We start from the raw sequence: 24,714 nt of genomic DNA on the forward strand, positions 1-24,714 counted from the left end.
TCACATCTAAGTAAACAGATATTATCAATTCTCTTCAGTAATTGACCTCTGAAGGGAATAAGCGTGGAACAATTCACTGAGGTCACAAAAAAGGAAAAGTGAGATGTACTCACCCTGAACTGAAAGCATTGTCAATAGCAGGTAGACAGGAGCATTTGAAAAGATTACTAGTTTTACTTCTCTTTCTTCATCGTTGCAACGGATGGATCCATAAATGAAAATAAGTTTAAATCTGTCCAGCTAGTCATTCCTGGTTTCCAGATTATTCACATTACCCCTAGATGATATACTATAAGCCTCTCTAGAGATTGCTGTATTTTAATGGATCATTTGTTCCAGACCTCTGCTTTTATTTTCAACTTAAATGACTATTAAAAAAAACACCAAACAAACCAAAGCCCACAACATTTTTAAAAGCTAGTATAATCAAAGTATAATTGTCACTACCTTTACTGACCATTCCGTGATGTTAAATTAACATTAGTGTATTAGAAATGTACTAGACCCCAGTTACTCTTCTGAAAGCCCATACAGATGAGTTCAACCCGGATGGGTTGCTTTTTGATAAAAAAAGCATTTTTATTACAGTCTGAAAACTCTCAAGACATTTTCTGAAGGAAATCTTACAAGGAGGAAGGCGATCATTCATGAGATTGCAGTTAGTCTGAAAAGTCATTTTGCAAACAATCCAAAATTAACGGAAAAAAGAAATTTCCTCCTGACAGTAAAAGTATTATTGTTTGTACCCAGAAGTTCTATAAATGTTTCACTTCCAAGGAACAAAATTCTTTCTGTGACTTATTTTAGTATGCACAGCAAGTGTATGGCAAAACTCAGAAACAGATTATCTTCAGTCCCAGTCTGCTAATACAAAATATTTATTGTAGCAGGACTTTGGGATAGCCTGCTATTATTCATGAAGTAGATCATCTGAGCCAAGAGGAAAAAGAGGTTATATCACATAAACTCCAAAACTGCAGATCCTTAATGTTTTGATAAATAATCAGGCTTTCTAAAATCTACTACCAGTACCCATATTTCTAAATATAAAAATGATGCTTTATTTAGTTCAACACTTCAACATATATAAAGATATTTTCAGTGGAGGGTCTCAATCATTCTGAGTTTGTTGATTATTGCAGTCTTCCTCTGGCAGTTTAAGTTTATTCAATCCACTTTATAAATGGAGTTAATCCAAAATCCAGAGTAAAACTAAATTGAAACTTTAGTCAAGTTTAAGAGAAACACAAAGGCCCTCCTGTGTGGCCTAAACCCCCACTCAAAATCCTTCCAAAAGTGTGTATTATAGGTGACCCTTTGCAGTCGGGTGAATTTTACCCTCTAGGACAAACCCTAAAGGGGATGCACTTCATCTTGTTATTTCTGACTCATCTTTTGGCATTATGTGTCTATGCCTAAATTAAAAAAAGAGAAAAGTCTAAAATATAAATCCATGTGCATAAAATGCTAAACAGAACGATGAACCCCTTTACCAGGCTGAAAAAAAACTTGTAGCGGGCAAATATTTTTATCAAACAAATTGGATACTTAAACCTGATTACAAGAGAAGACCATGTACAACTTTAAAGCTGGTCAATATTTCAAAAAAGGAGCCTACTCTGACTTGACAATGTTGCAAGCTTGTATTCACTAGTTGTGTTAAGAACTCTAACAAAAATTTATGACTTTTAATCATTATTTACTTTGTGATTACTTTAAGGTATTTTAAGGTGACTGAAACTGCATCACAACATATACAGAAATATTCAGAGGTTAATTTTTTACTGTCAATGAAGCTAGGGAGGAAATTTTGAGCAATTAATACAGTGCATGTACATCACTGCACTTCACAGCCATGGGATGTAGCCACAACTGCACAAACTGGCATCTAGTCCCCATCCTGCATCTCCATCATGACAGGAGCCAGCCTGCAGACACAATGGGCCAGAAGCCCAAGCAACTAAAACTGGTGAACTCCATAAATTTCAGTTCAGCTAATGTTGATTTTGCCCAACTGGTTCCAGAACGTGTGTAGTTTTCAGATTATAACCACATGGATTTGATTGCGGGGAGGAGAGGTTACCTCTCTGGACGAAATTTGTGCTTGTGTGGTCTCTGAAGATCCCAACGCTGACACTCCTTGCCCGACTCGGTGTGATCCATTGGCCCTCTGTAACTCTCTCCATTGCAGGTCATGCATTCAACTAGGAAAAAAAATATGTACTAGTCATTTATTATGTTGATGTCTTATAGCACACACAAAAAAAATTAAATTAAATCATATCCCTGATGTTATAAATTGAAACCAACCTACAGAGGTATAAAAAGTGGTATCTTTTAGTTAGGTTGGTATGGGAAATATCCTTTGGAATAGAACTGCATCTCTTTCTTGAATCTAATCCAGATGCTTAAATTTGGTATCACTTTATAGGACATTTATGGTTTTGAGGCAGGTAGGTGTGAGCTGCTAGAGGCATTCATGTCTCTGGCAGATTTTTAACCTTACTTATGGTTAGTAACAGAGAGAGACACGCATCTGATGAAGGAGTATTTTTCAGAGGTGGTATTTTCTAATTAAGTAACATTCATAATTCTAAATCACTCTAAGTCATAGTATAATAACAGCCCAAGCTTAAGTCCAGAATAATGGCTGAATCACAATTTCATGCAGTACAGTCTGTCTCTTTAAATTCCCAGCACTTTCAGCTACATATGATACTGTTTCTTTTCGATACTAATTCTTTTTGGCAGCTTAAACTATGATACATTTTCAGCCCTGGTTTGGGAAAGTGGGGGGTGGATGGAGGGTGGACAAAAGCTACCAAAGGGATTTGAAATCACTGTTGAACAAAATATGCTTAATAATTTAGCATGAGAAGACTTAAAATATGAAATAAATTCACCATAATTAACTATAGACACATTTCTTAAGTGCCCCCTAATTAGAGTAATTGTAATGAAGGATCACTTAGTAAATATTAATTTATGCAATTACAGATCTCACTCTTCAGTTAAAACATCCGCTACCAAAGTCTTCATCCTGCAGTGAGCTCCAGGTCTCGTCCCATTTGAAGCTCACTTAAATTGATCTTTAAATGTTAGCTTTTAATAGATTTTCAAGCTCCTTGTAAATCACTCTCTTCCTCCCTTCTTCCCTCTCCCTTTTCTTCCCCCACCACTGCATAGCTATTGCACATGACACATTAGCAGGAAAATTAAAGGCATCCAATCTTGAGAATTTAAATGGGTTGATTGACTGGAACCGAATTGGCTGATTAGCAAGATATAAGAGCTTAGTTTGGAGGTTAACAGAACTTAAAAGTCAACAAATGAAATGGTGCACATGAAGTGTCTTTCAAATTCTATAACTTGAAAGCTGAATGGGATTGGATTTATAAAAAGTTTTGCTTATTTATAGTATTCATTTGAAAAACAAAATGCATGTTTAGATTGAGCTTTCATCCTGTAATTCAGTATCTGTATTTTCATCAAAAAGAAGAAGAAAATTTGATTTTACCATGGAATAGCACTAGTTGATTTTATCAGATAGTAATACTGAAATTGTTAATGGATTCTTTATGGACTAGACAAGTGAAAAAAGGGTCACATTTGTGCAATCAGCAAAACTTCATTGTTCCAGCTCCTCCATGACCTGAAAAAAAGCTGCTGAGCCTGAAAGCTTGTTCAAGTCTTCCAGAGTACAGGAACATAAAAAGATCTCTTTCTGTAATAACTGCTGTTCTCGCTACGTGAGTTATTGTTGCTGAGAAATCACCCAGTCTTTCTCCAAAGTCCATGAGCAAGAGTCACTGAAACTATTGGAAGCGAAGCTATTCTCTGTCAGCAGAGAAAAGGCAACTTTCCCCGTGAGCCGAGCTGGCTTACCTTGTGAGCAGAGGGGGATGTTGCAGACTTCATGGCGCGTCTCTGGGCTGGTGGTGAAACACCACGGCCCTCCCTCTTCCCCTCGGGGGTTTCGGCAGTAGTTTTCCCGCAGGTCTTTACCCCGATAGCTCGAAGGCAAAAAGCTAGTTTTAAAATGACAATCATTACAGTATAAGAGCATGCAAACTTTGGTGTTAATCATTTTTTACAGACATTTAGAAACATTTCTGCTTCCTTCTCCCTCCACCCTGCTTAAACAAATGCACACGCCCAAATATCTGTCCATACACAAATACACATCTTCAGTAAGGATTACTCAATCAATGGCCTAAATGTGGGACAATTTGTCTAGCGCGTAGCTTGCTCTAGCGAGTTTTACTCCCATCCCTCGGGCGTCCGGAGCCAACTATCTGCCGCAGAGCCAGAGGCAGCAGCACACTCCCTGCCCACCCTCACTGCGCTCTCCTTCAGGAGCTCCTCACTGCTCACACAACGGCGGAAGGCCCTTGGACCGGGGGGAAAATATATTGGGTGCATAGGGGAAAAATTCACTGGGTCTGTAGCCATGTCAGACCCGCCTTTCCCTTGCGTGTTGTGCACATATAGCAGGCCCAGCTGGATGTAGCGTGCACCTACGACATAAAGCCCACAAGCAGAGAAACCTCGTCCCATCCCTGGTCAGGCAGCAGCTAGAACTGAGCATCAGGAGCGTGTGAGCGTGACCGAACAGTGTGACACACCGCGCTGAGAGGCTTTCACTGCCTGAAACCACGGGCTGCTTTGCGTTTCAGCATCAGTGTATTGGGTCCGGCTGAGATGGAGTTAATACTCCCCATGGCAGCCCTCATAGCACTGTGCTCTGCATCAGTAGCTAGAAAGGTGTTGATAGCACACCAGTGTTTTGGCTACAGCTGAGCAGTGCTGGCACAGCATCAAGGCTGTCTCCCCAACATTTTTGCCCCCCCCCCCAATGGCAGGCTGCGGCAGGGCAAGATCTTGGGAGGGGACATAACCAGGACAGCTGACCTAAACCAACCAAACAGATATTCCATACCATATGACGTCAGCTCAGATATAAAAGCTAAGTAAAGGGAGACGGAAGGGGGGGCATTTTGTCTTCCGGAGCAACCACTACACATACTGAAGCCCTGCTTCCCGAGAAGCGGCTAGACATCGCCTGCTGATGGGAAGTAGAGAATAACATCATCTGTTTTTTCTTTGCTTTCGCGCGCGCAACCTCTGCTATCACTTTATTAAACTGTCCTTATCTTGACCCACGAGCCTTTTGTTATATTTTTCTCCCCCCCATCCAGCTGAGGAGGGGGAGTGATAGAGCGGCTTTGGTGGGCACCTGGCATCCAACCAGGGTCAACCCACCACAATCAGAAATTTCCCCAGATCCTGCTTTGGCTGTCTTGCTTCATGTTCTGCCCAAGCCCCACTGTTGTCACCTTAGGGTCTGCTGCTTATAGACCGACTCATCATTGCTATCGTACAAATTAGGTCATTTAACAGCAACCTAGCTGACTTAAACTGTGCTCTCTCTTTCATATTTTCTGCTTTTGCTGTAAGGGGCTATTAAATAACAATGCCCCTTAAGATCTTTCTCTTTTAGATTAGGGGTTCTCAGGCCAATGCTAAGCACTTTGTTTTTCTTTAGTGATTTTATAGAAATGTGAGCTAATGCTATATTTTTTGCCTAGCACACATTCTTAGTATGAAAATGCTGCTTATGCTCAGTCCATCAAATATAAACTCTCCAGGGTCAAGGTTTTGTGTTCTTAGCTGTCTGTAAAATTATGTACTTACCTCTAGAGAAAACCCCATTTACACACTGACATATAGAGATATATGTAGGCACATATATATATATATATGTATATATATTTATACATAAAGGTAATACTAGTTATTTTTCCCCACAAATAGGGAATAGCTAACCCCATAGTAAGGAGCCCACCCCAGAGCTGGTTCTGTTCAATGCCACTGCAAGAGCTCATGCCCACACTCAGGCTGCACATTGCACACAAACCCTGTGGCACTCCACTGCCGGTTTCATTGCAGTGATGCTTAAACAGCACCTAAATCTCTGTGGTTAAAAGACACATGAAATTCAAAGTTATGCTCAATTCCATGAAGATACTTTTTGTTGTTGTTGTTAATTGAAAGGTTGGGCAAAATGCATAGGGGATCACACAAAACTCGTAATTCAACTTAATAAATTTTTTAATTTTTGAACTTTCTAAGACTTGTTCCAGGTTTTTTTTTTCTTCAGTAAATTTGAATTCTGGTGGAAATATCACAAGTAAAGTGCACCTTTTATTCTGAAAATGCCTAACACTTTATTTTGGGTGTTTGGTTGGTTGGTTTTTTTCTGGTTTTTATTGTTGTTGTTTTGTTTTGGTGTGGGCTTTTTTAATCACCAAGGGAATTCAAACATATCTATATTCTAGAGGAAAAAAAAAAGGAATAAAATTTCATCTAACTTCTTTTAGAAGACTGTAGACACTTGCAGCTTAGGAAACTAAACTAAGCAGTTGGGTCAGTCTTTATACACATGAATTGATTTATTTTATATACAAAAGCAGAAAAGAAATGTATGGTTCCTGCTGTCCTTGGCAAATTCTAAGTTACAAATGAATAAATTAAAAATGAGGAAAAAAAGAGAGAGAGGGAAAGAAGAAGAAACAAAAAGAAAATTCTGACATGACATTTAAATCATGTTTTATTCCCGTTAATGAAATCTTTGAACTAACTGAAGTGGAAAATACCTCTGTTAATAGCATTGTGGTTCTAGTCAATGCAATGTGAAAGCATTACTTAAAAGCGCTTTTCTTATTTTTGGTGCTTGAAGAGAATAATTTTTATGTTATTACTGCTGCCTATAAAACTGTTCCTTCTGTTTCTCCTCTGTAGTTTTGAAATATAAATCTCTGAAATTTTTTTAGTTAAAGTTAGCCTGGGACAAACTTTTCTGATGGGACGTTGCTACCTGTGTATGTGTTAATGTAGTATGTTAGTGCATATTATAATATTTTATTTAATTTTCCTGCTGGAAAATCTTTCAGCTCAGATATTATGGACATTAGAAAACATAGGGAAAAGGCATTTCAAATTACATCAGATATGCTATCAGAACATTAAAAAAAAAAAAGTCTAAAAGAATAGCATTAGAAACTCAAGATGGGTCAGAAATACAAATGGCTTCAACGGGTACTGAAGCAACATTCTTGAGGGAGGAAAAGATGAGATGCAGTAAAGACCCACCCAGAAATGGAAGATAGAGCCCCTCCTAAAACTGTGTGCCGATTTAGTTCAGCTATATTAGGTAAGGAAAAAAAAAGAAAAAAGCCAAAAACTAAAGCCAGTAGAAGTAATGATAAAAACATATCCGACCACAGCAAAAGTCATGGAAACTAGCAAAAAAACTGTGAAGTACTGATCTACTCTTTGACCATTTCTCTTTGAACCCTTTTTGCATTGGCTTTATCCATTTAGATAAAAAGCTCTTAAGAGAAAAAAAAATAAAAAAAAGATGGTCTTGTAATCTGTACTAGGATGGAGATGAAAATAATGGAACTCTGATTTCAGCTGGGAGTCTCCAGGTTCTACTGGAATACAGATAAATAAAAATATAGTTTGTTAAATCCAAGAACAAGTTTAAAGTCTGAAGTTATTTCAATTCTTTCTAGAAAGATAATGAAAAATCTGTAAAGTACATTTCTCCCTTGAATATGAAAAAAGGCATTTATTTTCCAGTGGCACTTTGTGATAATCAGATGTTGAGAAAAACTGACCTAAAAATCTAAGCCTTTCATACTAATAAGTTCCAAACACACCACTACTGTCTGCTTCTTCCCATCTCCCTCATGTCTCTGATGATGAAATCATATTTTCTGATGTTGAAAAACAAAATTAACATGCAGCCACCTCATTTATCCAGTGACCTTTTAAAAATTAAACTTATTGCACAAGGCAGGAGAAAAGTCATTCTCATAAAATTCATCATAGAAGAGTGGCTGTCTAAATGTAGTAGATAAAACTGTGTATGCTGTATATTAAAATGCAATTTAGTGATAATATATACTATCCAGACACTTTTCTTTCTTTAATTATATAAAGTCATATGAATATTATATAGAATAATGCTTGTTCTTGCTTAGGCTGTAATTATTGAGAAAACTTTGACTTCTAAAAGATGAAGATTGTATACTTCAAGGTGTTGAGTCTCAAGAGGTCATTACTGTGGGAGCTGATGTTTTTTTTCATATGTTCACAATTAAGAACGGCTTTGGTCTTACACTGAAAATCAGACACACTACCATCTATATTATAAGCAGCCGAGTCCAAGCCTGAGGCTCAGCTTTGTAACACATCATAAGAGGAAAGAACCCAAGTATCCTTTGCCTTTTAATGTTGTTCCAAGATATCCTCTTGCACGCTGGATAGATTTGGTCAGGACAGGACTGAGCAGTGCACAGCCCAGTTCCTCACTAGCAATCTCCAGCTTGGCTCCTCCTAAACAAAGTGCTGATGCTGGGAGTCCACAGCAAAAGGCAGAAATGGAGATAGGAAGCTTATGGGTGAGAGGAAAATTTTGGTTTTGGCTCTTAAGCGTTTATTATCTAAATGGCTAAAGCCAGTACAAAAAGCTTCAAAGAGAATTGGTCAAATAGTAGACCAGTACTTCATAGTCCTTTTGCTAGTTTCCAGCAACATTTGTTTTGGTTGAATCTGGTTTTACCATTACTCTTACTGGCACCAGTTTTTGGTTTCCTCCTCTTTTTCTTTAGCCAAAATAGCTGAACTAAGTCTACTCTCAAGGTGTAGATATGGCCTCTGTTCCTCACTATATCAGGTCTTAAACTCGAAAGTTAAGTCCCATATGTGCTACATCAGTCTTTAGTTATTGCTTGTATGATCTGAAGGGAAGGATGTCAATAATCTGTTCAGTCCTTTCCATGTATTTGTTGCCTGGTCTAAGTGCTTTATAGAGTTTAACATATTCTACAAAAAATAGAGAATTAATAGTAACTATGCAAAATACAGTAACAATAATTATTTACTGATCAATAGGTGGGCTAATACCTCTAATATCCCTTGCTTCTTAATATTCTATTTTTTAGAATTACCCCTTTCCTGGGAGTCAATTAGAAAACAGTGATAAACTTCCAGATCCCAGGCTGAAGTTACGCAGATGTTTTGTTTCTGCCAGTAGCTAAAAGATCAAAAGGATATAAACAGCTACAAAAACTGACACAGGAAAGGAAGGGATCCAGACACACAGGCTGGCATTAGGAGAGACCTCTTTGGAGAAAGCCTGAGAAGGTAAGAGGTTTCTGGGATCTGGAGAACAGCACCTCTTGGGGGAATGCAAGAATACACCTAAGAGATTTTGTTGTCTAAGGTCAGTTTTCTCATAAATTCTTTGTCTGCTAATAAGTCAAGCCATGCTTTATGGAAGCTGTCTGGGCACTATTCCCATTGTCTCTGCTCCTGAACTCTTACCTGTGCTCATGGGGGATCATTGAATTCCAGGCTTGACACTGGATACCACTTTTGGTAACAGATATTGTTCCTTTGTAGTCTGCTCCTTTTCCGATGATACAATTCCTGACATAGTCTATTGAAAGAAAAGAGAAGAAAATTAGAGGTTTGGTTAATGTATTTAAAATTTGAGCTCATCATCAGTTTTCACTTTAAAATAATTTATTTTTGATAGGCTTTAAATACTTAATTATTCAAAATACTATTTCATTGTCCACATATATTCTTGGGTTTGTTTTTTTTTTTTCAAAATATTGGTCACTGACTTCCCAATGAAAGCTACTGAAAATGTTTCCAAAGTGTTTGACTGAACAAAAGTCCATGTCTGAGGACTCAAGTCCCCCACTCATTAGTGAGGTAAATAAAATCAATATTAAGTCAATAACAGTAACTCATACAACTGAGCTTTTTAGTAGAAAACTGAAGTAGCAACTCAGACTAGTACATGTGATGGTAGGCAAATATGTATGTTGAAAAACTGAGCAAGAGCAAGTATGTAGATGAACTTGCATGACAGCAAACCCAGGATATTTGTAAATAAAACTTTAGGATGAAGCTTTCAGAATGCATAAAACCATCCCATGCCCAGGATGCTCCTACAGCCAAGAAGTCACTGACTGACCTCAGCTTTTTTTCCCCCTCCATAGCTGGAAAAACAAAATCAGTAAATAAATCAGTTACCCTTCTTTTCATACAGATCAAACGCATGGTCTTGCTTCTTTCTCACACCATTTGTCAAGCTGTTGAAGGATAACCAATGGCACCGTTTTGTAACTCTGTCATAAGCAAAGGCCCTGCAAAGAAAATCTGGATGAGAAAAAAATCTCTATGTGGTTTATAATAATGACACATGGCCTGCCAAGGAGCATGCAATGACATCAGATTTATTTTTACTGGGAAAGTCAGAGAAACGGTCGAAATTACTATTTAAACCCACAACTGTGCTGACAAGAACAAAGAAACAAAGAAATTAAATTGATGTGGCCATTACATTAAATACCAGCTTGGTTGTTCACACTAATCTAAGAGTTCCCTTGTCATTGAAGATCTTTATTTTAGAAGTAAGATAAATGTGAATGAGACAACATTTATGTACCCAGTTGTGCTGCTTTCTGGGGGAAAGAAAAAGAAGACTCTAAAACATCTTCTTTGCTGTGCTTACAGTATGCCTTTGAAATAGGTATCTCACACTGACAGCTTGAGGAAAATTCAAGCACAAGAAATCTCTTGCCTAGAACAACATAGCTGTTTATAAACAAGATTATTTTTGTTTTTATGAATAATGTAAACTGTGATAGTGTACCTACAGCTTGTCCTTGCTTTGCTTTTGTTTCCTTTTTTTTCTCTTATTTTTAATTGCTTTCAAGGATAGACTACGATGTGTGCTGACTTGAGTGGATTTGAGGGGGGCAAGAAAGGCAAACAGAAATCAGAAGAGTAAAAATGCTTTCTTTCAATATTTTAAATGAAACATGCAAATCTTTTTCTCCTAACTTAATTTTGAAAGGAAATTCCTTAAGCATAGGTAAAATATTTCAAAGAATTTTAAAAACACAGTTGACTGCCTGGGTGGGGGGAACAATTATTCCAATGGGGGGTGGGGGGGAAGAGAGAGGGAAAAAAAGAAAGACAACAAAAAAACCTGCTGAAAATTCTTTTTTCCCTTATTTTCTCATTAGAACCAAATAACAAATCACTGACATGATACTATTGTCTCTAGCCCACCACACAGTCTACATTTCTGTCAGTCATCCCAAACCTTCTGAGATATTTAATTCTGACCTGAGAAGGCATTTTAACACTACTTGATAATATCCAAAGCACACACATATTTCCTACACTTCATCCGTACTTTGGCTGTGCCATATTCCTGAGCACTGCACCCCTCAACTCAAAGCTCTTTGATCTTCATTTAATTCACCATACAAGTTTTTCTGTGTGAGATCTGGCTGGCTTCAGTTAAAAATATTACAAGATCCTATCCAACCTCCCCACTCTTCTCTCTTTCAAACATCCTCTTCATTATCGTTTCCATCACCAAACAGATTTTTCATCCAACTGCTGTCTCTACTCTGTTGACTCCAAATGTTTCCAACCTGCTAACCTTCATCCTTCTGCCCTTGTTCAGCCTTCTGTTCTCTCCTGGCTGGTTCTCAAATATGAGTGTATCCAAGTGCCTCTAACTCCATCTTCACAAAAATATCCTTGACCTTTCCTGCCTTTCCAATTACATTCTCCTTTCCCCTCCTCCCTCCTAAAGTGGGAATGCAGAATGCACTGTTTACAAACATTTCTTTCAGTTTTTGCCTTTCAGTTGCCTTTTGGTTTCTTTCCAGTTTGGCTTCAGCCACTTCTGCACATGAAAGTTTCTAACAATCTTTTCTTGGACCCAAATCTGGAGGGTTTTTACATTTCCAAAGTCAACATATTTAAGCAAATTTTTGGACTTTCCTCTACTGATACTGCTGATCACAACAATTTTTGTTGTTGCTATTTGTACTGAGGTAGTCAGTAGATTTTCTGATCAGATACTGAAATCCTGTGGTCTGTACTGGAATCCCTTTCCATGTAAATACAAAGACACTCCAGAAATTAAGCAGATAACAAAGGATGAGACAGGCACAGCTTTGTACGTAAGGAAGTGACACGCCTGCAAAAGTCATCTGCATAGCCACTAAAACAGTAACTATATTATCTATATTAAGAAATGTAGTGGGAAAAGCTGCAAGGATGACTGAAGGAAAACAGTGGGAGTAGTGGACTGCAAATGGTGGTGAAACAAAGGAATAAGAACAGCTTAGCAGCAGGTTAATAAAGCTGATAGGGAAGGCAGAAGAAGCACAGAGAGTTATGAAGTCAAAAAGACAAGGTAAGTAAATGAATCTAAGGGGTACTTTGAGAGGCGATTTTAGGAATAGTGTTATGAAGAAGAAACAAGTCTAGATAAGGATCTTGTAACTCCAGTGGAAATGATCAAGATCTGTGCAAGCATGATAGCAAGGGAAAAGAGGAAACATCCATCCTGAGAAGTGACATACATCAGCTCCAACAAAAAGGTGTCAGAGTTAAAAACAGCAAGGATTAATGATTACCAAATATCACACTCAAAATTTACTTGCAAATGATACAGAAACTTATAAATAAATCAAAGGTTGTCTTAATATTTCTTTTTTCCCCCAGAAAACAACGAGTGGCTGATCCTTTATAAGTCTGTAGTGCCTGGGATCTGCTACATTGCCACTTTCTGGCAGAAAAGAAACCCAACCCTCTTCCTGCTTGTGCACCTCACAGGGCACAGACCCAGGTGTTGCGGCTCCCAGTGATGTTGTCACAATTATGTTACAAAGTATTTCTATTTTATTCAATCTTTATGCTTAAACAAATTGAGTTTGCATTCAGAAAATAAAACATCAGTGCTGTGACCCAAGTGATGGAGAACTACTGCGTGGGTATGAAGTATCACAATCAAGCCAAGAAAACATCAATAAACAAAGGAAAATCCAAGTCTTGTATTTCAAGTATGTAAAATGCCATTTTGTGTTACTTCTCTTCTTGTTTCAGAAGGTTCCCACAGCAACCAGTAAACTAATTGGTTTTAATTTAAGTTGGCAACAAATTTCACCTTGTAGTAACCATATGCTGGTATGAAGTTAAAGACTGGGGATCCTAGGAATAAAAGGGAAACATTAGTAATCACTGGTTCCTTTAAAAGGGAACACATGTAAAATATGTGTTTACAGTAGCATCAAAGAACTATGCACACTACAACAGGACTCATCTGGGGTGAAATGGGAAACCACAAGAATGTTCCCAGATACAGAATATCCCTCTTTTCTGCTGCATTGTGGTAGCATGGGCAGGACCTAATCACTTACCCCTCTGCTGCTAGCCTTCCTTGCTAAGAATGTGCCACAAAAACTGGAAATTCAGAGCTTCAGTAGTCAGATTTGTAATTCTTTTTCATCTTCATTGCAAAATAACTACATGACTGATTGCATTTCTGCTATCTGTGAATAGGACTCTTCCAAGCTGTGTTCTCAAAGTCCCTCATGGCACCTCTGTGTTGCTTTATTAACTGATTACAGCAGGGAGAATTTGTCCCTTAATGAATCCATCAGACAGCATCTCAATAGAAAAAAATTTCTTCACAAATGAGAAAGTTTTAAAAATTCAGAGAGATTCTAGATTATTGTTCATATAAAATAGAATCAACAAATATATTAACTTACTTTTTATTTTCAGAATGCAAAACATACTGTCCAGAGCAGCTACATCTAGCTTGAGACAACTTTCCTAAGCAAATGTTGGAATACAGAATTGTTGTTTGCTTGGCATCATTCAGAAATTTTTTATACTGTGAAACCTAATTTTGTAATACTCCTTGCTGCTGACCATCAGAACTCAAGGATCTCTTGCTGTATCGAACACAACCTGATCCACTTGGCAATGACAACAGTGGAAGCTCTGCCAATAGGAAAAGGAGTGGCTTGTACCATGTGAAAAATATTAGTGCCTGGAAAATATTTTCTAACAGAAATAAGGAAACTCTGCTCATTGTTTACATATATAAATAGTCAAAGTACAAAATAATACAAAATAGATCTTGCAACACTGGAATTAAACGCTTAAAGAAGGATTAAATTACAGTCGAGGACCTTTTCTGCCAAGGAAGAGTTTTTGTTATCACATTTGGTCTAGCTTCCATTTGTAGCAATTGTCAAAACTTTTTTATGTTTCAAGATCAGGCTCATATTTAGCCCAGTACTCACCAGTACAGAATTCATCCATTCTCTCCAAGATTCTCCTGCATCCATGTCCTTTCATTTATTGCTAATGGTCTAGACTAAGAGAGGCCAGGGGGATAATTTAAGTCCAATACATGGGAAAAATAACAGTGATTTGTTCCAAAAAATAGTAGAGAATCTGTACAAGGCAGACAAGCAATCAGCTGCATGATGTGTTTCTAAGAGACAGCAGATGCTGAACAATAGTTATCATATACTTGTAATGATTGTGCAGCCCAGAAGGTTTGATTCCATTGTATCAGATTCGTCGTACTTGCCAGTGAACTTCAGCAGTGCATGTATCTGTGCTCCATGTGTGACGTTCCCATTGATTTCAGCAGGAGTAATGTGCAAAGAATGAAGACAGAATATGGTCTGAAGTGGTGCTGAAATACTGCAGCTGTGATGTGTGACAATAACCATTTTATAAGAGACATAAAAATCTCAGAAATGTTCACCAAACACTACAGTGCAGCACAAGTCATCCACATCTTAACATGAGTACATTTTTTCAGCTATGTTATGGAAAAGGTTACAGATTGGACAAGCTAAGAAGACAGAACAACTCAGATAAAACTTCAGAAAAGACTGACACTGTCTGGACAGGTAGAACAAGATCATGGAAATCAAAATGCACAGTCTTTAGGTTGTCCTCAGTAAAAGGTACCACTGACAAAAATGACAGAGAGACCTTTGGCCAAAGGGCGTCATATAGGTTCCATTTGGAAGAAAACTGTAAAAATAATAGAGATACATAACTTACTTGCAAGTGAATGAAAGGCCTTTGTTCCTGCTGCATCTCTTGGCACATTGCTCAGTGGTATTTAACAGCTTGGTCTTTACTTCCAGTGTTTTGTTTACTTTAATGAGCATCAACTCTCCTGTTTTTTTGAAGTCATGAAGAGGATTTCTCCTTTTTCCTTTACCCTCTAAGAAAGAAGCAAAGAAGAAAAAGAGAAAAAAAGAAAGAAAAAAAGAGGAGTGCTGAGATTAAATATGGCATTAGATATGAATAACAGTTATCAGGAATTATAGGAACATTGGTACGTAAAGCATAGAGAAATTCACAAAAACACAGTACAAGCAGATACTTGAGAAGAATTGATTATTTTAGATGGCGATCTCCATTCTTAAAAAAGGGAAAGGTAGGAATTATAATAGAATTCATTTCAAATAAAGACTTGCATAATGCTAGAAAAGGATAACAGGGAAGTTTTTCACCCTTTGTAATTTTTTTTCAGAAACCCCCAAATATGCCTGATAATAATAATATGAGATTTTATAAATATTTTCATTAAAACCTCAAGTGAAAAAGATGAACAAAGGTCTATTTTGGATGGACAGAATGTAGTTATAATCAGAAGGAAAAAGATATAAATGTTATAGAGAATCACAACCTGAATGTGATAAACTTTTCCTAAACCAGCAAACTTCTTATCACAAATTGTGAATGGAAATGGTGCCTGGAAGTGACACAGAATAATCATTTGTCCTCCCTCTGCTCCAGTGAAGACTCAATGTGGGTGTTGTGTCCAGTTTAGGTGCGACCAAATTGAAGTTGTTAGCCTACAGAAAAGAAGATGATGCCATAGCATGGAAATAGTCTGCACTGCTGTAAAGATTTCTGAAAAAAATGTCTCTGATGAAAGGCCCAGAGGAAAGAGTATAAAACTGAGCAGGGAAGATTGGCTAGAGATGTTTGGCTGAAGTGCAAGAGAAAAAGTCTTTGATTTTTGCAAGACCCCCCCCCAGTTTTCCCAATATGTATGTATATCTTTATTTTTTTCCCATAGAAACCAATCTGCCAATGTAGGCTGCTCCGTTGTCAGTGAAGGCAGATGAGTACCTCTGGAGAGTGATTCTCCCTATTCTGACAGATGAGTAACATCGGGAGGACAAATTGTCCTTTGGATCTATTTCTCCTATTTCACTCAGTGATCCCAGATGATCTTTTTCGATTAGATGGCAAATCCAGGTAAGGTTAGGTGAATGAATCCCTCCTTAATTTACAAAGTAGATAATAGTATTTTTCATAACTTCTTTCCATATAACTGTTTTCACAGCTGTCCTTTAATTTTTCTCTAAGGAATCTGCAACAATGATAGAACACGAATGCTCCGGATCAATTAATTAAATTTTGCTGGAGTCTTTCAAATACATGAAACCTCAGCCTAGTGCTCTGTTATCCGGAATAGATAATTCCTCATGCAAGTGCAGAGTGCTCTTAGGCCTGTTAACTTTTGCTGGGTGCACTCTGTGCAGAAGCTCAGAATAATTCTCTAAAGTGCAACAGCTGAGGCTCTGAAGGAGTTACTGACAACTCCACATGTTGTAAAGCCAAAAAGGGCTTAAGGGTGTTCCCTTTGCAGAACTTCCATCCTGATCATTAAGCGAGCTCACATTTTCAGTGGATTCAGCTAAATCACACCTCTCGGTGGTGAGTTATCCCTAAGACACCTAAAAATACACCAAAGACATTCAAATTAGATTTCATCAAGCTTCAGCCTTTAAAAAAAAAAAAGAAAATCAAAGGAGTAGAATATCTCTGCTGCAACGTACCTAGAAAATAATCTTCACCCCATCCTACTCTCCTTTTTGAACTGCTGAAGGTGAACTATGCTATTCCTCTGCACCTAATAGCTCACAATTTTAATTCCAACTACAAATGTTTTCAGAAAAAAAGAATTTATTTACCTCCGAATCCATGTTATTATTATATGAAGAAGCTTTTGATGAAAAGATCAAATGTTAATAGTTTTGGTGCTGTGTTAGTGACTCATATCAGCTGTCTTAAGCATTTTTAGTCTTGTATTTGTGCAGTGCACATGTACCCAAAATGAATCATTATATTTAGGGAAATGCTGTGAGGACACTCTTGCTTTAAGTATCAGCACCCTTTTACTGGAAACCATTGTGTCTACACTGAAGCTGCTTTATTTTTTGCTGTACCTGTGACAGAGCCAAAGTGCTGCAAAAAGGATTGTATCTGCTCTTTAAGACAACCACAGAAAAACAAGTCTTCTATAAAGCTTTTGTGGTAAATTTCTCAATCTATTATCTTACAAGACATACTTGTTAGTTTTATATTGTCTTAGCCAAGAGTTTTATGTCAAATGGAGGTAAGAATCTGTACAGAAATATCAAAGTATTTTCTTTCAGTGCCTGATGCTAACATTTCCCATCTACTGATAAGTGTAATTATCTTAATTCCCAATGATAACAGCTTCTTAAACTCACCAGCTAGCATGCAAGAATATGATTTAAAAAATCAAGAAATTCTGTTCTGGCTGAAAAACATGGTTCACAGTTCTGCTTTTTTTTTTTTTTCTTCTTTTCCTAGCAGTTGTCCAAAGAGGATTATGGGTTTGATCTTGCATTTAGCAATTCATAACAGCCTGATTTACTTTAGCTTTCAAACAACAACATTCTACAACTTGCCTATAATCCAAAAGGCAAAGGGCCAAATGCATCTGTGGTATGACTTTTAGAACCATCAAAATAACACAAGGCATTACTTTTACAAATCTAACAACAAAATAAATAAAAATATTTGAGCCTTTTTACTTCAAATTAGGTGCTTATATTATTAAAATCTTAAATCAAATACTGCCCTAGAAATGTTCTACATTAAAGGTTACCATGCAATATGCTATAACTAATGTTTCTGATATGTGATTGCCATTCATCTCAGTTTCCTAAACTTTGATTAATCAGGACTTTTGGTTATTTTGTGTGCCATTTCCTCTGATGTTTCTTGTAGTTGAATAACATATTACTAAGGAAGTCTGATATTCCACTTAAATTTGAAAATAATAGCAGCTGATTCAAACACAGAAGAATCCAGTCAAATATGAATCAACATTTTCTTCAACAGAAACAATCGCTAACTGAAAATATTTCTTCAGTCAACTTTAAAAATTCCCCCAAAAGGTGAGGGTGGTGCCTCTTTCTATTTCTTAACATGATAGCAACCCTTGCTGAACAGAAAAAAGAAGAGCTCAGCCAGTGCCCAAGGAAATGGGAACTACCACATTTGCTCTAGTAGGATCCAGTGTTGGACAAGTACTCCAAAGTCAAATTTGGAATTTCTACAGTCTCCCTGCTGGAGTTCTTCCATTTTCATAAAATGCTTTAAATATTTACTGAAGAAAAAAGGATCCTCACAGTGAAAGACATTTACCTGGGAGCGACAAGAACTGAAACTACCTGACTATGTTCTATATCTCAATTAAAAATTCACACCTTTTAGAAAACAATAGATCTGATACTGAGTTATATAAGAGTCAATAAATTCAATATAAATCTAATTTCAGGCCATTTAGAGTTCAAATACCTAAGCAAGTCAAGTTTCAGACTCTCAGATCTTAGTCTCACCATAAAAAAGGATTTGGTTTTGCATTATCTGTTTAGTAGTAAAAAGCTAATATAACTAACGTGATACCATCATTGTGGTAATCAAAATAGCATACAGGATGTCAACAGGCCTTAAGAACACCTTTGTCCATTATAATGAGATCAAAACACTACTTGGATTGTCTACTGCAAAATTTTACAATTTTTATCTGACTTTATCTACCTCGTTGGTAATCCCTTTCTCTTTCCTCTGCCAGCCCAACTTTTCCTAATATAGGTGTATATTTAGGCTTCTGAGTTATAGTCTCACAGAGTACAACTGGAGCATACTGGCTGTCTCCCCTGGAAAAAATTCTACTTTTTTATGGACTTGTCATAGACTCTACAAAGCTTTTGTTAAACAGGAGTTATGATGCATTCAACATGTCAGCTTCCAGGGTTTCCAAGTTTCACTCTAGTCTATGCAATAGTGCTTTCTTAAAGAAACACATTGTGAAGTCTTGTGAGAATGTGAGAGGCCTCATTCCTTTTCTTTCTTTCTAATTTTGCATCCCATTTTATTATACAGAAACAAACACATCAAAACTCAACACCAAATTTTCCGAATGAGAAGATAAATAGATTTAAATTAAAGGTTTATGTTTAAATCAAGATTCTTAATGAAATCTTGATGGTTTGTTATGGAGTTTTATTTCCTTATTCTGTTTGTTTACACTTGCAGAACATCAGCATTTTACTAATTAGTTATTTTCTTTGTTGTGTTAAACTTTCACCTGTGTGGAGTGATGAAATTTTTTTTTTCTATTCTCATAATTACTGATGTAAGTAAGTTGGATACAGGTCTTTATACCATGGATGGAAAAAAGTCCTTTTATAATTTTCAGTTTTGAAAAAAATGTGGACAGTCACATAGCAGCACTGCTGTTTATTATGTTTGTCAGATGTCAGAGATAAACTAAATCTTTGTGGAAAAAAAAAAAATCAAGAAAATTAAGACACCTAAATTCCTTAGGCTGGCAGATGTTGTCAGAGAACTGCTGGAATCAACTGCAGTCCTTCCAAATGGAGCAATGAAAATAAGATGGCACTGGGGAGAAAAAGAGGGAAGTTGTCTACACATTGTGTAGGAAGCTTAGAGAAGCTGAAGATTCAAAATATATTCCTGTGAAGAAAAATGGTCATAGAAAGTGACACAATTACTTCAGAAATATAGAAGACATAGTCCCTTTCTTTAGTATCAATTGGCATTTTAGATCTCTGTTTAATATTTAGCATCATGTTTGTAATGAAATGAAGTCACTTGACCTTGAGCAGTTAACAGATGGACTAATTAGAGATTGAATTATTTGTGTTATAATTGATAACCAGGTCAGAATGTCAAAATGAGATTAGCTATTAATTTTGCAAACAATCATCACTGCAAGCCAAAGTAAACTAGATTTCCTCAATGAGCTAGAAAAAAAATAAAATACGAAAGCTGAATTTCATGTGATATAAAACTGGGGGGCAGGGGGAATCAGAAATCTGCCATCATATGAAAGGCCTTCAAGAAAAAAAAAAAAAAAAGAAAAGAAAAACAACCCTAAACACACCTGAAATAAATGTAGGAAAGCACAGTTCAACACAATAAACATTCAAACATTTTATCAGGGAACACCATACTTGACAAAAATTGCATAGTAACACCCAAGCAAATGTATTCATAAGTATGTATCTGAATGGAAAAAAAAAAGAAACAAGCAAATGTTAGATCTCAATAAAATGTACAAAGCAAAAATCTGCAAAACCATGGATTATCACAGCGTCAGGCAACACTTTTCAGAAGAGAGATCAAAGCTGAATGCTTATCTCAGTATAAATAGTGACAATTTAATATGAAAATAAAAAATAAAGTATGTTTAATTATATGCATAAAATTGCATTTGGCAAAGCTTGTGTAAGAAGAAAAATCAATGAGTAGGGTTTGAAATAAAGCAACAGTTCTCAGCATACTTGGGTTGAAAAACAGTATGTAAATGCAGTGAGGTGTTTAACTTGTCTATAAAACATGGTTCAAGGGATACTTTTAAATAAATTCAATAATCTATTTCCAAGACAATGTTTTTAAAAGGATCTAAAACATCAAGGGTAAATTGCATATTGGTGCAGGCCCCAGTGTGACAGCATAAATATGCTGGCTTCATTAAGAAAAAACAAAACAAAACAAAACTTGACCAGATGGTGAAAGTAGATGTTACTAAATGGTTTCAGACACCACATGCTTAAGTTAACAGTATGGTCACAGTAATAAAAGAAAAGATGTTGAAGGTGAATGTTGATAGTAAAATCATTAATAGGGTCATCAAAGTATTGTTATCTATGAGAATAGTTAGGAAGCACGTTTTAAACAAATACATTCAAGGCAATTTTCTCTCTTAAAGCAAGTCCTAACAGAGTCACTTTGATAAAAAGGATTAATACTCAGCACTTTTAACTTACTTTCATTTACTTTGACTTCTCCTTATGCCTGTTTCAGTATCAGAAATGTCCAAATTCCTGGCTAGAATGCAAAAAACTGAACACCTTTTCCAAATGACTTCTCATTTGGAAAAAAAAAAGAAAGGAAGAAAGAAAGAAAGACCAACATAATGAGAAACTGAAACAATTCTGAAATGTGCCCAAGAAAAGAACTTTGTAGATTGAATAGACTTAGATGCTAGATTAAGTTTAATGCGGTTATTTATGTAAGACAATAAATTGGCGTGAAAGTTTACCAACCATACCCATAAAAACTTCAGTCAGCTGTATAGATGGAAAGTCACCAAAATAAAACCAGCTGTCCAAGGAGGCATCTCTACCTTGTCACAATTAAGCAGTTTCTCAGAAAGGTATCTGGAGGATGATGTGATTATTTTAATTTCTGAAATTAATTTTCTAGGCAAAAGAGCCATAATAGAAAAAAATCTACAATTTTTAGAAAGTAGTTTGAAATATAGATATATAATATAGAGATAATTTTTTCCTTATTTTTACATTGGCTTTCATTCTAGTTGTTGAGCAGATTCAGGAAATGCAAAAAGATATTTCTTTTTGGCTTTACGTTGCATATTGGCACTCACACACACACCCCCATGCACGCATAGCCCTTATTAGCAAAGATTGCCATGTTACTTGGGACCCAACTTCATGTTTATGCCAAGTCCTGCGTTTGTAAGCCTCTGCTATAGCCAGTGCGAAAGCTCAAGAAGCTAAAGATAATGCTAACAACTGATAGTATATTCTAAAATTGGATGGTAGATGCAAAAGGACAGCTCTTTTTCTTCCAAGAAAAGGTTATCTGCTCAGCAGGATGCTGGGACCCATTGGCAGAAACAAATGTTCTGCAGTTTGTACTCTGACTTGCTGTATCTAACCTCTGGCTAAATTACTGAGAGGATTTTCCCTTGTAAGATTTGTCTTCTTACGCATTTTGCACAAGAATTAAATCCCCACCATTTTGCATTGCATTCTACAATCTTTACAAGTGTTTGGCGTCTCCTCCAAGGCACCCAGCACGTCGTGCACTCCTTTTGCGACAGGGTCTCAGCCACCGCCGAGGATGTCCGGGCATGGAGTGGGGGGTGAAGAGAAAAGCACGAGCAGGCAGGGCAGGGATTTGGGCAAAAAAAAAGAAGAAAACAGAGTGACCGACTGCTGAGGGCAGGGAAACAGCCCTTGTGAGGAGTGATGAGAGCCTTGCTGCATGTTGTCTACACAGCAGTAGTGCTGCTGGCCAAGGCTGGGAGCTGTAGGAAGAGCTGGAGCTGAGGGGAGACGGCGGCCGCAGCCGGTCCCCAGCTGGCCCAGCAGCACCGAGGACTGCCAGGCGCGGCCGGGCTCATCAGACAGCACATGGGTGGAGGCCCACAAGCCATTGAAAACTCCTGCAGCTAGATTTTGCTAACACATCTGACTAATCTGGAGCATGTTCCCAGCTCTGCTTCGCCACAGCGCTGCTTTACGTGTAGGCACTAACCACGTTCAGGAACGGCTCTACTCTTCTCTAAGGGCACTGCCAAAATAACCTACAGAAAAAAGATGGGGTAATGGCGAGGATGTCCTCAGCCCTTCCCAGCTGTTTGTAGTTGCCATACTTCCCCACCGCAAGGTACCAATGTTGCTCACATCATGCCAACTCCCCCACAATTCATGCTTCCCAAGCAAGTGTGGTGATCAACCCTTTCTCACCTCTATGATCAATACTTTCTCACCTCCAGGCTGCCTTCCAGCCTCTGCCCTTCAACCCCACTTCAACGCTGATGGGCAGAAGGTGAAATTCCAATACTCATCCAGTACAAGTAATTGCAAAATGTTCAGGGCAACTCCCTCCTCTCCACATCAAGCTTTTACCCATCAAGAGGCCCAGTAATCGTGCTTTCAGATCTCCTTGGAAAAGTTCGAAATGCTTAAGTGGCAAACTAATGTTCAGCATAAAGATCCAAAGGGGAGATATTACACTCTCCGAGGGAGACTGCACATTTCCCTTCCAACGCTGGCCTCAGTTGAAGTATTACAATAATGACAGATGAGCTCCTCCAATAAGAGGCTTTCCTTTCCTTGACTTCAGTGCACAATATTCCAGAGTTTTATGCAACATTTTAATCTCGTGTCTTTCAACTCTATATTCTCCTGCTATGTTGCTTATGAAAATGGCATTAATAGAAACAGAAAATCTGTTAAGCAGGGTAAGTGCTGTATTACATGTGAGAGCAAAACAAGCAGCCCCTGGCACTGAGCACCAAAAGGATTCCATTAAACAGAAGGAATACAGTCTTCCAACTGGCAAAGTATCATTTCGCTTTGTTGACAGTATATAGTATAATGATTATCTACAGCTGGGATGGGGAAGTATAAATCACGTTAAATTTTTTAAATATACTTAGCTATGCAGACCACAGGAATACACAACATTCATATATCGATTATGGCTATGGGATTTTTTTTTTTGTAAGCAATAGTTATTTATAGGAACTAAGTGCAACTCCCACATCTTCATTAGCAACTGCTTTGGATCATGCAAACTACAGAAAGTGCTGAGAAATTTGAATAAACACACTTGGCTGACAGTCTTTTCACAGAAAAATAAATCTTTAATTTAAATATATCTTTAACATTCAGTCTTTTGCAATATACCAATCTACTTTTTACTTTGATTAAAAAGTAATTTTTAGTTTCACTACATTAACATTATTAAAGAGATACTGTCTAAGAATACTGAATAATGAGAATATCTGAACAAGGAAGAAAACTCCCTGATAAAGTTATTAGCTACAGATTAATTTCTTTGTGCAAGTGACAGAGAATTACAGGATATTGATAATGACTAGGCAAGTAGTCTATAGGAAACTTGCACATTTATCTTTCACCAATCACTGTCTTATCTTTTATATATTAAAAAGAAACTCAGAAACTGATAGCATGGACAGCTTGCTGACACTAAAATTTCTCTGTGTTTTCTTCACCCTCCTTTTTCTTTACCCATTAATATAACCCAAATGTATTAGTCAGCAACCCTGGTAACACAGGACATTGTCTTCGCACAGAACTTAGGGCATGGGATTCCAAACCTACAAGATCCATTAACAGAAGAAATAACACTCATCATTAGATACATTTAAAATCAGCTTTGACAGAACAGTAATAGAAAAAGTATGGACATGCATTAGCAAAAGACTTCCTTTTTTTCCTATTTTTAAATTCTATTTTCATCACTTAGCTTGTTTTTCATATATAAAAAGAACAAATTTGTAGGCAAATATTAATCTTTCTTAAAAACATCCTAATAAAAAGAATTCAACATCCCGTACAAAGACAGCATACAACTTCCCTTTGCCTACATTGTAAAAATCCAGACACTTTTGTTGAAGATCATATATTTTTAAAAAGCAAGGTAAGCACAATGGCAGTGTGTGGTAAGAGTCATCTTTCTTGCCCATAAGGCAAACAATAGGATTGATTAATATTAAGGCGAGTGGGGGAAGAAAGTTAAGAAAGGGAGGGTTGCCAAGAAACTGTCACTATGAAAGTTGGCCAGAAAACAAGTTCTACTCTGTGAAAAATTCTGAAGTTTTGGAAATCTAATTTTCCTCCGCATCAAGATGAGCCATCCACTTCTAAACTGGAGAGC

The 24,714-nt window shown here is 37.1% G+C and overlaps 1 protein-coding gene across 1 annotated transcript in view; it reads right to left on the reverse strand.

Moving 5' to 3' along the window:
• Positions 1 to 22,941, reverse strand: part of HGF (hepatocyte growth factor (hepapoietin A; scatter factor)) — a 53,042-nt gene extending 30,101 nt beyond the window's left edge. The window contains exons 1-7 of the mRNA XM_010581103.1: positions 22,938 to 22,941; positions 22,236 to 22,424; positions 14,980 to 15,145; positions 10,114 to 10,226; positions 9,394 to 9,508; positions 3,886 to 4,028; positions 2,084 to 2,204 (exon numbers count right to left, since the gene is read on the reverse strand). Of these exons, the coding sequence (XP_010579405.1) occupies positions 2,084 to 2,204; positions 3,886 to 4,028; positions 9,394 to 9,508; positions 10,114 to 10,226; positions 14,980 to 15,145; positions 22,236 to 22,424; positions 22,938 to 22,941 (851 nt within the window). The remainder of the gene's footprint in view (positions 1 to 2,083; positions 2,205 to 3,885; positions 4,029 to 9,393; positions 9,509 to 10,113; positions 10,227 to 14,979; positions 15,146 to 22,235; positions 22,425 to 22,937) is intronic.
• Between the last annotated feature and the right edge of the window lie 1,773 nt (positions 22,942 to 24,714).

The sequence above is a fragment of the Haliaeetus leucocephalus genome, unplaced genomic scaffold (genome assembly GCF_000737465.1).
Source record: "Haliaeetus leucocephalus isolate CR32 unplaced genomic scaffold, Haliaeetus_leucocephalus-4.0 Scaffold751, whole genome shotgun sequence".
Taxonomy (NCBI): Eukaryota; Metazoa; Chordata; class Aves; order Accipitriformes; family Accipitridae; genus Haliaeetus; species Haliaeetus leucocephalus.